Genomic DNA, 12,107 nt, shown 5'->3' on the forward strand with positions numbered 1-12,107 from the left:
CATTGTTCATATATTTTCTGCATTGAAGATAATTGCTGATGAGGTTGTCATGCCTTATGCAATTAAGTAGTGATTTCATATTTTAAATTGAATGCACATTCATTAAATCCGACGACCACACAATAGTGTGTTGTAATAGTGAATAAAATACCAAATAACTCATTTAGGCCTTTTTCAGTGGGCTTCATTTTCAGCTCCTTATAAACAGCACCCATCAACAACACATGTCTTAGGCATTAATATATTGTGGTTAAACCATAGCTCTTACAAGTTGGTGTTATGTTAACTTTCACTGCCTGACAAAGAACATTATGATTCCCGCATATTATGTGCATTTGATAAAATTACTGTATAAGACATTAATAAATGGTTTGGTATCTTCTCACACTAAAAACTGCAGCAACATGGGTCATTTTAGACAGCAGTTATCTTCTTGTCTATAACACCTGACTGCTCTCACTGTTCAAATAAAAAACTATGACCACTGCAGATTAGGTTTGAAGCAGCCTACATTTTCCCTGCCCCTCTGAGTCTGAGAAGGGGGAGATTAGGTGAGGATTAGAGCCCACTGGACCAGCTGGCCGCCGAATTCATCCTTAAAATATCTCAGGAATGTTGATATCCTTCCTCATGTTGGGTAACACAGAACCTGAGGGAGGCGCTGTTTCATACCACCACTATCAGCCAGGTTGCTAGGTAAGCTGTGCAAGGGAGTACCGTAAAACATTGTAGTCTACTCTAGCAGGTTGGAGCAAGTGAGAGCGACCTGGCATCATACTAATCAAAAAAACTCCTCAGTTTAAATCTAGAACCAGTAGATACATCGGCATTATTTGACACACCTGTGATCAAAGTGATGTTTTTGTTATATAGTGTCTTTCGAGGAGTTTTGTTTTCATGGCAACAGGAGTGATCGGGTCTGCTGTGCTTCAGAAAACTACGCTTTTCCTATGACTTTGTACAAAGGAGTGTCTGTCTGCTCTGCTGCAGGTGGATAACTGCGCTCAGGTAATGTAATACGAAACTTAACCATGTGACCAATGGCGACCTGAAGAGTAGACCAAAAAAAAGCTTTACATAAAACACCATTGGTAGAGCAGACGTCGAGGATGTAGTCCAGTCTTTGATCTATTCTACCGTTTGTCTCGAGATTTTACCTGCCATTAACATTGGACTCAACCATTTGTTGCAGTTTATGACAAGGTGAGGCGGAAGCGAAGAATACACCTGCTTGATGTTTTCCTGTTTTGATTCGATCACCTGAATGGATCAATGGTATGTGCCTTGCAGAGCTTTGGGGAAAATTACTTAACACCATATTTTCTTATCGTTATTAGTTGCAAAGAAAATACTAATGCTGCCAATGAGAAGGGGTTAAACGTTGAGGCTGTATTCTATTAAAATACTACTTATAGCTTATTATTTTTCTGTGGTCTGAGCAGGTTTAATGGTGATTCAACATCAGACTGAATGTGTGACTCAGTTGTATGGTGTTTGTGAGTCAACACTTAGATTAAAGTATAAAAAGTGAAGACAAAAATAGAATAAAAGGAACATATATCTTTACTCCACTGACAATAGTGTGCCTTCAGCTGTTCCAGATGGACGCTAAATCCACACAGTGAATGTTGCAACTAAGGATGGACCCAAGCTGATGTCCCAGAGTCCCATGTCTGCCCTCACTTTGCCCTGCGGGTCACGGGTAGAGATGGCAGCCTGTCCGGATGTTCTGGCCAGGCCTGGAGTTGTGGTCAGGAGTGTTATACTGTTGCTACTGAGCAGTAATATTGTCAGGGGTGAGTCAGTAACCACCCCTTCATCCTCAACTCCCACACAAATGAGCATCTTACCACACCTAAACACACACACTCACACAGAACATTGTATCCTGCAATGATAAATAAAAACAAACGATAGTCTGGATTCCAGACCAAAGTTAAAACGTGCACAGTCTCGTCAGCACATTGCAAGAGTATTGCACCAAGTAATTAGTTAAAAAACACATTGCCATATTTGAATGAGGTTAAAGTACATGTGGTTTTGTCTTATCCATAATTACACATGCAAAATAATTCAATTTCGCAATGTGTTCGGCTCCCTGCTGTAACCCTTGCTTCTTGTTATCAAGTTGTAGCCTACTTGTGACCTTGCAAAGTTTACTATTTACCGTAGTGAATGATTGACTCAAAAAACTTAATGGGATGGTTTACTTTTCCAAAACAAAATGTTCTTGAAAGAAAAAGATCTTAAATGATTTTGCCTGTAACAAACAAAGAAAAGAGCCATAGATTTGTATTTCAAACTAGCATTTTTGCTTGACTGAGCTGAATGTAAAACAGCACACTCTGCATTCCTGAGCTCCTCCTCCTCATTCACTCTACTAAGTAACTTTGTAGTTTCGAGATGTCACTGGGTAATCACATGGCTGGTCATGGATAAAATGGCTGGGAACAGGAATAGGTTGTCGGGATATCAGTATGCTGCACTTTGGGCTTGAAGTTTAAAGCAACTTCTGCTGTGCTTTTCTTCCTCTTTTTTCTACTTGTGCAAATTAATCTTTCCACTGCCTGCATAAAAAAATCTAACATTCATGTGACTAGATAACAGTTCAAAAGGAGGTTAAGATCTGCCTCCTGTTACTTAGTTTCACCATCGGTTTTTAGTGAAAGAGTTACAGTCACACCTCACTTAAATACATTTGCACTTTACATCATAACTATATTTCTATGATCCCTCTATACACCTTTCTTTCTTCATGAATGGATAGTTTTTTAAGTGAATGTATTTACACACTAAAGGGATAACAATAAAAAGTAAGTTTCCCCCCAAAAACTGAATTATTTATTTTAAAGTCCACTAGATTATTAGGAGAAACCAGGTTACGGCTGAAGTTTAAAACATAAACATGCAGTTGCCTTACTCAATAACACTAGTTAACATGCTTGTGAATTTAAACAACTGTTAAAATGCATCCTAGATTATTAGTGAACAGGGGTTTTTAGTTAATAGGTTACCAGTTACCAGCAGTGAGAAAGTCCATCCTCAGTTGTGTGTACTTTAAACAGGCAAGGATTATAGAACTAGTCTGAAAAGATTGTTTTAAAAAAAGTAATGCTTAAACTTTTACTGAAATGTTTCTGAGGTTTCTTTTCTTTCTTTCCACAGGGAATTATACTATGCTTGCAAGTGAGAGTCATTCTAATAAAACTGATGTGAGTAAAAATAAATTGTCATGACCACTAAATGAATGAAGTAACCAGTGCCACCAGATTGACCCTGTTCTGTAATTTCCATTTGCAGGGACCCAACATTGCTGCCATCGTGACCCCTACAGTCATGCTGGGTGTCCTGGCCATAGTCTTGGCTGTTCTTGGCTGGCTCCTCTGCGTGGTGAAAAAGAGGAGACAGACAGAAGGGACGTATAGACCTAGTGCTGAGGAACAGTCTGGTGCACATGGTGTGGCTGTTCCGGATGCTCTAAAGTTACCAAAGGAGGAAAGACTCATTTGAGATCTTGTGCTTTATGTTTTTACAAAATCCTATAAGGACAATCTTTTTTTTTGTGCTGTTAACCTTCAGCTGATCAATGAAAGAAACTGCTTCTCAGGATAAAGAAAGGACATCTTGCCAGGTTTGAGGCATATTGACATAATGCATTTACTTAGCGCTTTCATTACAATGAGTGTCCTGCGTGACACTATGAAGAAATGCACCTGGATGAATGGATCTCGCTGATTTTGAGAACAATTGAACATTTCAAGGAGGTTTTTGAACATTTATTTCGCACAAACTAAGACTTCAGTATTTTATTTCTTGTTAAGGTTGCCATTTACTATTTAGCTGTGTATGATTTGATACAGTCTTTTATGAAATACTGTACAAATCGTATTAGTCCTGATGAGTCCATTGCATTTCAAATCAAGACAAATCATTTTCAGCCTAATAATAATACCAATCTTATTACAGTTCAAAAACTTTAATTTATGTTTTATATAGACAGATGTACAATACAAAGTTATGCTGAGAAATGATAGTAAGCTAAATGTTTACACTATGTATTCCCTCTGTAGTTAAATTCAATCAACGTAACATGTTTATTTATGCTTTTGGTCAAATAAATGTTTGCAAAATAATTAAACTTCATAAAGCATTGATGTCATTAATGATGTTTTCACCTTCGTCACATTTCCATCATGCTTTGGTTTACATGCTGTTTTTAATACAGCATGCTGAACCATTGAATGACCCCCCCCCTTTTGATTAACTATAAAGAAGTATTCATACTGATCTGTATTTAAATAGCATAATAATTTGAAAAGCTTAGCATGTTTTTACATGGCCCATTAATCATATTGTGATTTAGATTTCCTTTCCTGTCAGCAGGTTGCAGAACATACACTGAAGAGCAGTAATGTCTCAATTAATGTCAGATAAAGTGAACCAATAAAATACTCAGAGGCAGTAAAAGTGTCTTTTAGTAAGATTTTATTTACCCTCCAGACTCAAGTCTTCACAGTTAAAATCACTTGGTTTTTAATTCTGCAAGGCAATGACAGGACAAATGTAAGGATGGATATAATTCAGTGCAAAACAACATAGAAAAACATTTCAAGCATTAAATGTATCATTGTCAGTACACATCAATGTCTAACACTAGAGGTGGTTTAGATAATGATGTTTTTATTGAATTCACGACGGAAATGGATGTAAGGGACAGGTGAGGAAAAGGACGGCTGATGTTTCAGGCGACTTCCTCCTCTCCTTCCTCAAACTCGCCCTCCTCTGCGGTGGCATCCTGGTACTGCTGGTATTCGGACACCAGGTCGTTCATGTTGCTTTCTGCCTCTGTGAACTCCATCTCATCCATGCCCTCACCCGTGTACCAGTGGAGGAAGGCCTTACGACGGAACATGGCAGTGAACTGCTCGGAAATGCGCTTGAAGAGCTCCTGAATGGCGGTACTGTTGCCAATAAACGTGGCAGCCATTTTTAGTCCACGGGGCGGGATGTCACAGACGGCTGTCTTCACATTGTTGGGGATCCATTCAACGAAGTAGCTGCTGTTCTTGTTCTGCACGTTCAGCATCTGTTCGTCAACCTCCTTCATGGACATGCGTCCCCTGAAGACGGCAGCCACCGTGAGGTAGCGTCCATGGCGAGGGTCGCAGGCAGCCATCATGTTCTTGGCATCAAACATCTGCTGTGTGAGCTCAGGCACGGACAGGGCACGGTACTGCTGGCTGCCCCTACTGGTGAGGGGGGCGAAGCCTGGCATGAAGAAGTGCAGACGGGGGAAGGGCACCATGTTGACGGCTAGTTTACGGAGGTCGGCATTGAGCTGGCCGGGGAAACGCAGGCATGTGGTCACCCCGCTCATGGTGGCTGACACCAAATGGTTGAGATCTCCATAGGTGGGGGTGGTGAGTTTGAGTGTGCGGAAGCAGATATCATAAAGAGCTTCATTGTCAATGCAGTAGGTCTCATCTGTGTTCTCGACCAGCTGGTGGACAGAGAGAGTGGCGTTGTAGGGCTCCACCACAGTGTCGGACACCTTGGGAGAAGGCACCACGCTGAATGTGTTCATGATGCGGTCGGGGTACTCCTCGCGGATCTTGCTGATGAGCAGAGTGCCCATGCCAGAGCCGGTACCACCACCCAAGGAGTGAGTGAGCTGGAAGCCCTGGAGGCAATCGCAGCTCTCCGCCTCTTTCCTCACGACATCCAGGACAGAGTCTACCAGCTCGGCTCCCTCAGTGTAGTGGCCCTTGGCCCAGTTGTTTCCAGCTCCACTCTGACCTGAAGTGAATAGTAACACAGTTCATTGTTGGAGGACACACATGACAAAAATCAAAGTTCAATAATGTTTTAACAGCTCAGTGTATATTCATTTTTTACACAGCTTACCAAAGACAAAGTTATCGGGTCTGAAGATCTGCCCGAAGGGACCAGACCTGACTGAGTCCATCGTGCCAGGCTCCAGATCCACCAGGATGGCTCGTGGAACATATTTTCCACCTGAAATCAGGTTGACAAAGTCATTACTAGTCAATCTTACAAGCTTGTCAAGCATGTTGTGTTTAATGTAAAACTCAGACGTGCATGCAAATCATTTTGCATCGGGCTTGGTAGGTAAGGGAAGGAAATAGAGGTAGATAATGCTCTAGTGTGTTAAAGCTGAATACATATAGCTTACCTGTGGCCTCATTGTAATAGACGCTGATTCTGTCTAGCTGCAGATCGCTGTCTCCATGGTAGGTACCAGTGGGATCAATGCCATGCTCATCGCTGATAACCTCCCAGAACTAAGGAAAAAAGAGATGTGAGAGAAAAGGAGCGAGAGACTGATGTTAATATAGGCAAAGGTCAAAAAATAAATGTACAAACTGAATATACTGTAGCTTACAGTAGTTTGAGTTCATTCAAATAGCACAAAGCTACTTTATATGAAGCTATTTTTAAACATTCAAAGTTCAAATGTTTTGTTATCAGATTGAATGCAGTTCAAAGGAACAGTCCATTAGTCGGAGATGCAGACTGTCTCAGGAGTAATCAGCAGATGGCAATAATCTGATAAGTAGCAGTGTCTTAAATGCTCTACAATCACACACTCAAAACTACTGAACATAAATCCATTCCATGTTAAAACAACATTTTAAAAAAAGCATCATGGATTGCTGTAAAATCTGATATGTTTTTGACTGGGATTGACTTCAAAAGAATTATAGGTAGAAAATAGATCATGGGGGGGTGGTGGGGGGGGGGGGGGGGGGGGGGGGCTGCTACTACAGTGCACGCTTTAACATTACATCTATTGTAAATCCTTCCATGTTATTGCTTTCAGGATTCCACAAAAAAGGGTAGAACATGCAAATGCAAAGTTTGTATTAAATTACAAGCATCGCATTTGATTTCCTTTGGCATAATTAAACGGTTGCACGAATCTTAAACCATAAATTGCCGTACAGAGAATATCAACTATCAAATTGTTGTATTCATTGCACGAAGCGTGTCTAGACAGGACACTGCATTGGATTTATTTTCGAAAATTCTCGGGAAATGGATTAGACGGCTCGGTCCTCTCGCCTGCACCAGTTTCAACATTGTGACGAAACAAACACAGAAACAAAATCCAAAGTTACCTTGGCACCGATCTGGTTCCCGCACTGTCCGGCTTGCAAGTGCACAATTTCGCGCATTGTGGACAAATACGAGGATGGTATATCTGAGTAGCTGAAATTCACAGGATGATGATGGTTCCTGCACTCGGTCGCCCGGGATTTACTTGCAGCACCGCCTCTCACAAAGTCTACTGGGCTGAATCAGTGGCGCAACCTGACGTCATCGCCATGGTAACCAAAGACCGGAGGAGAGAGGGAGGGACCAAGACCGGTGGAAATGGCGGATAGGGCGCGAGTAGCTCCATCAGCCATCGATAAGCTTCTCATTATTCTCCCAAAATGACTTCACTTACACCCCCTCCCAAAAACACACACACACAAACACACACACACACACACACACACACACACACACACACACACACACACACACACACACACACACACACACACACACACACACACACACACACACACACACACACACACACACACACACACACAAATAGTATCAACGCCTTAGGCCTATTGCTAGGTCATCAAGGTCTTTGATTTGCATTTTTAACAGTGTAGCCCATTGTAAGGCTCCACAATTGTATTACTTTGACACACAGGCTTTGATACACGGCTTCAATCAGCCTTGGCTTGAAAGGGCAAAGATAGTAACATTTGTATCTACTAGAGTTTGAGAACATCTTCTGAAGTATCAACTTTTTAATATCCCATGGTAATACGGTACTATAGATGTTTTAGTGCCATGAGGTTTACACAGTATTGTTTCTCACAACACAACAATCTGTGAGAGGAACGCCAACACTGAATATGAACACTGAATTGTTAACCTTTGGCCTAAAAGAAAAAATGCTATACTGCATGGTGTTTCTTACATTCAGAATCAAGGATACCTTTTAAATTATAATATGAAAAAACTTTCATGTAATAACAACATCCACCCACAATTGCAGTGCCAATTCACCTTAGAAAAAATATGCTTTCAGACGACATGTTCACTGTTTTGATCAGTCTATTTTTAGCTGCCACATATTTCAAATTCTGCTTTTTTTTGGATAGCAGTCTTACAACAATCCTCTGATCTCTAACAGTGAGCATATATCAACCTACAGCATAAATGTTCTGTTATTATATCAAGACTAACACCAATTACATGTATGTAACACACACATGCATATAAGACGTGTATAAAATGTACTATCAATGCCAATATAATTGAGTGCCTAATACAGTATAAGCAAGTGTTTTGTTTTTAGTTAATTAAAATCCTGTTTCTCTGAGTCTTAAAGATAGAAGCCACACTGTGTGAACACATTTTGGCAACAATGCTCGTCAAATTTCACTGGTGTATACAAAATTACTTGTTTGTTTTGACCTGTTCATCCTCTTCTTAAATGGTGAATTGCTAACTACCCAATGAATGATTTACTAGATTAAAAAACATTTCCTAATGTGCCACATTCCCGTTCATTTCCTGAATCATGACATTTCAAATATGCAGTACCAACCCATTTTAAGCTCACAACTGGCCAATAGGGCTTCATTTCCTGTGTCCCAGCTCGGCTACATACAGTGTTGCTTCACATTGCTGCATGATTTGAGTAACTCCCACAAAAGTCATGCACAGGAAAACCAAGAGCATTTGCTACTTCATGTCAAGAACAATAGACAGTCTGTCAGTGTGCTCAGAGGCTTTAGAGAGACAGGTTTAACAAGGAACACTAAATTATTATGTTTAGCCGGGGGAACCATTATAAGGACATGAGGAGGACTTAAACCCGAGGATTTTTGCTGTTTGGAACTGTGGATTAACAGCATTGTACGTGACAAGCTACTGATCATGTCTCTCCCAGAGGAGGATCTCACATGTCCAATCTGCTTCGACATCTTTACAGACCCTGTGCTGCTGCCATGTAGCCACAGCTTCTGCAGGAGCTGTCTAAAGCGCTGTTGGGAAACAGGCTTACGTGAGTGTCCAGTATGCAGGAAAAGAGCCTCTAAGGCTAGTCCTCACACCAATTTGGCTCTGAGAAATGTCTGTGAAGCCCTTTTGCGGGTCAGGAAGAATTCAATGTTGGTCGAAGAAACAATGAACTGTATTCTGCACGGGGAGAAGTTAAAACTTTTCTGTCTGGTTGACAAACAACCCATCTGTGTAGTGTGTCAATCTTCCAAACTGCACAAGGGTCACGGCTGCTCGCCTATAGAAGAGGCAGTGCTGGACTGCAAGGTAAGGGGGAAAACAAATCTATACATTTCCTGACTTCACTGAAAAGCAACCTTTTAAACTGTCTCTGCTGTTTTTGTTCACCTGATGTATTCGAGGAAACACCTAAGGGTAGAATGCTGCCCAACAAGTCTGGCCTGATTGTGAAAGAACTCCAGGGACAAGATATTAAAAGCACTCAAAATACTGATACATCAACTAAATCTTTGCTGACTCTCCCCTGCTTGATTTTCAGGATGAACTTGCTTTATCACTCAAGAACTTGCAAGATAAAAATGACTGCCTCCAAAGAATTCAGAGAACATCTGCAGACATGTTCAAATTCATCAAGGTAACTGTGATGAGATGACAGAAGTGTGGTTATGGATAAAAAAAATAGCTGGTGAAATAAAACGGAATTTACAAAATCTTTCTCAGAGTCAGGCACTGGAAACCCAGACATTGATCGAGAGCCAGTTCAAGCAAATGCACCAAGTCCTCTACGAGGAGGAGTCAGCCAGAATAGCTGTTGTTAAAAAAGAAGAAGAAGAAAAGATAGCAGAATTGAAGGATAAGATTAAAGAACTCTCAGCAGAAGTGATGTCGCTTGCAGAGACCATCTCAATCATACAGGAGCAGCTGAAAGAAGAAGATTTGATCTTAATGAAGGTCTGTTCAGTCAGGTATAAATCAACATTGTAATATTGTTCCCGGAAACTTCTCAACTTGACTGTGATTATTTCTGTTTTTCCAGAATTTTAAAGCCACTCAGGACAGGTAGGTTAACAAAGTTGAGGGTTTGCACTATTTGTGTCAACAATGCCATATTCTCAGTATAAAATATTTGTTTTTATCACAGAGAAAAAAGCATACCTCTTGGTTCAGACAACTTGTCCGGGTTACTTATTGATGTGACCAAGCATCTCTGCAACCTCAAGTATAAAGTCTGGGAGAAAATGCTGGACCATATTGACTATAGTAAGTACAGATATAGCTATTATTTAAGGATCTGAGACCTAGAGAGTATAAATGTCTTGTAAATGTACAACCTGTGTTTCCATATCAATCTTTCTGCTAATATCCTATCTTTTTAGCTCCAGTGACTTTGGACCCAAATACAGCACACCCCTGCCTCATCCTGTCGGACGACCTCACTTCCCTCCACTACTCAAAGCAGCACACTGGTTGCCCTGACAACCAAGAGCGCTTCCACATGAGCGCAGAAGTCGTTGGCATGGACGCACTTGGCTCAGGAAGCCACCACTGGATTGTGGAAACAGGAAATAATCAGGACTGGCTCCTGGGCGTGGCCTCTTTGTCTGTACCTAGAAACTCTGAGGTCTGTGCTCGGCCTGAAAACGGCTTCTGGACTTTGTGTTTCCGGGACGGAGAGTTCAGGGCAATGACCTCGCCTCCCACCTCACTGACAGTAACAAGAGCACCCAAACAGGTCAAAATGCAACTGGATTACAACAAAGGGACAATGTCTTTCTTTGACCCTGCTGATGACACACTCATTTATGCATTCACACACACGTTCACAGAAACTTTACTTCCATATTTCTATACACAAGACAGTCATCCATTGAAAATAATGCCAGAGAAAGTACTCATTACAATGTTGCGTCAATAAGTGGTTAACAAAAAATCAAGTAAATCATTTGATATTAGTGGCCGCTATCAGTCATTTATTAAGGCCTGAAACTTGAACCCTTTAACTCATTTTGCAACTTTTGGAGCTTATGCTAAAGCAATTGCCATTGGAAAATTGGTTTTGGTTTTTCTCTGGTAGGTCAAGCAGCCAATATGGCTCTTTCAATCACAATTTCTGTCATACATCCTAAAATGCTGGATAAATAGAAGCAATAACCTTAACGAATTAGGTTTGGAAACCATTCAGGTATAGTTCTTTAAAAAAAAGAACAAAGAATAAGAAGTTTAGAATAGAATCGGAGGATGAAACCCTCTTTATTAGTCATATACATGCACACAGTGAAATTTGACCTCTGCATTTAACCCATCCTAGTATTATGGGCAGTGGGCAGCTATTGTGCAGCGCCCGGGGAGCAATGGGGAGGGGGGATTGGAGGTGTCCTGTGCTTTGCTCAAGGGCACCACAGCAGGGCCTAGGAGGTGAACTGGGACCTCTCCAAGTAGCAGTCCACTTTCCAGATTTCAAGTCTGTTCGGGGACTTGAACCGGCAACCCTACGATTCCCAGTCCAAACCCCTACTGACTGAGCCACTGCTGGTTTGTGTCCATCCATAAGTGGGTTATGGTTTGTAGCATCCAATTTGTTCCTCATGTTTAAATATTTTGAATGGCCTGCAGCCTTACGTCTGATGTATAATACTGCTGTACAGGTTTTCTATCATTCTTATATTGGTAGTCATTTTATTTTATGGTGGTTTTGAATGAAGTATGTGAAGGATAGAACAATGCACTTTTGGAAAAACACACACACACACACACACACACACACACACACACACACACACACACACACACACACACACACACACACACACACACACACACAAATCACATTCTTCACAGTCAAGTTTATTGGATACTTTTGTACACATGATGGCGCCATAACCAAAGCAATAAAGGTTTTCATTACAGTGGAGACTGCATCACACACATAAACCTTGTGCTGTGTTTGAAAATGAATCTTAAACATGATCAGTTTGTGAAAGCCTTATATTAAAATGTTGATTTGCCAATTGTTGACTCATAATTTATCCATTCTGTAAATTGAACATTTAGAG

At 40.9% G+C, this 12,107-nt stretch overlaps 3 protein-coding genes across 8 annotated transcripts; 2 read left to right on the plus strand and 1 right to left on the minus strand.

The window, feature by feature from the left end:
- The first annotated feature begins 710 nt into the window (after positions 1-710).
- Positions 711-4,154, plus strand: crb3a (crumbs homolog 3a). 6 transcript variants are annotated; one of them, XM_063903123.1, is made up of 5 exons: positions 711-1,008; positions 1,193-1,275; positions 1,582-1,796; positions 3,166-3,212; positions 3,301-4,154. In XM_063903123.1, exons 3-5 carry the CDS (start codon positions 1,655-1,657, stop codon positions 3,508-3,510), a joined length of 399 nt encoding a protein of 132 aa, XP_063759193.1. In that variant the 5' UTR covers positions 711-1,008; positions 1,193-1,275; positions 1,582-1,654; the 3' UTR covers positions 3,511-4,154. The 6 variants fall into 6 exon arrangements, with proteins under 6 accessions (XP_063759193.1, XP_063759196.1, XP_063759191.1 ...); XM_063903121.1 differs by having other exon boundaries at positions 714-1,008; positions 1,593-1,796; XM_063903126.1 differs by lacking the exon at positions 1,193-1,275 and having other exon boundaries at positions 1,593-1,796.
- A 347-nt stretch (positions 4,155-4,501) lies between these two features.
- tubb4bl (tubulin, beta 4B class IVb-like) lies at positions 4,502-7,309 on the minus strand. The gene is made up of 4 exons (XM_063904639.1): positions 7,140-7,309; positions 6,194-6,302; positions 5,905-6,015; positions 4,502-5,796 (listed from the first exon to the last, which is right to left on the minus strand). The coding sequence occupies exons 1-4, from the start codon at positions 7,194-7,196 to the stop codon at positions 4,742-4,744; spliced, it is 1,332 nt and encodes a 443-aa protein (XP_063760709.1). The 5' UTR covers positions 7,197-7,309; the 3' UTR covers positions 4,502-4,741.
- A 1,436-nt stretch (positions 7,310-8,745) lies between these two features.
- LOC134877424 (zinc-binding protein A33) lies at positions 8,746-12,062 on the plus strand. Its single transcript, XM_063902901.1, has 6 exons — positions 8,746-9,360; positions 9,593-9,688; positions 9,775-10,005; positions 10,091-10,113; positions 10,196-10,314; positions 10,431-12,062. Exons 1-6 carry the CDS (start codon positions 8,971-8,973, stop codon positions 10,967-10,969), a joined length of 1,398 nt encoding a protein of 465 aa, XP_063758971.1. The 5' UTR covers positions 8,746-8,970; the 3' UTR covers positions 10,970-12,062.
- Positions 12,063-12,107: the final 45 nt, after the last annotated feature.

This window comes from Eleginops maclovinus, chromosome 16 (genome assembly GCF_036324505.1).
Source record: "Eleginops maclovinus isolate JMC-PN-2008 ecotype Puerto Natales chromosome 16, JC_Emac_rtc_rv5, whole genome shotgun sequence".
NCBI lineage: Eukaryota > Metazoa > Chordata > Actinopteri > Perciformes > Eleginopidae > Eleginops > Eleginops maclovinus.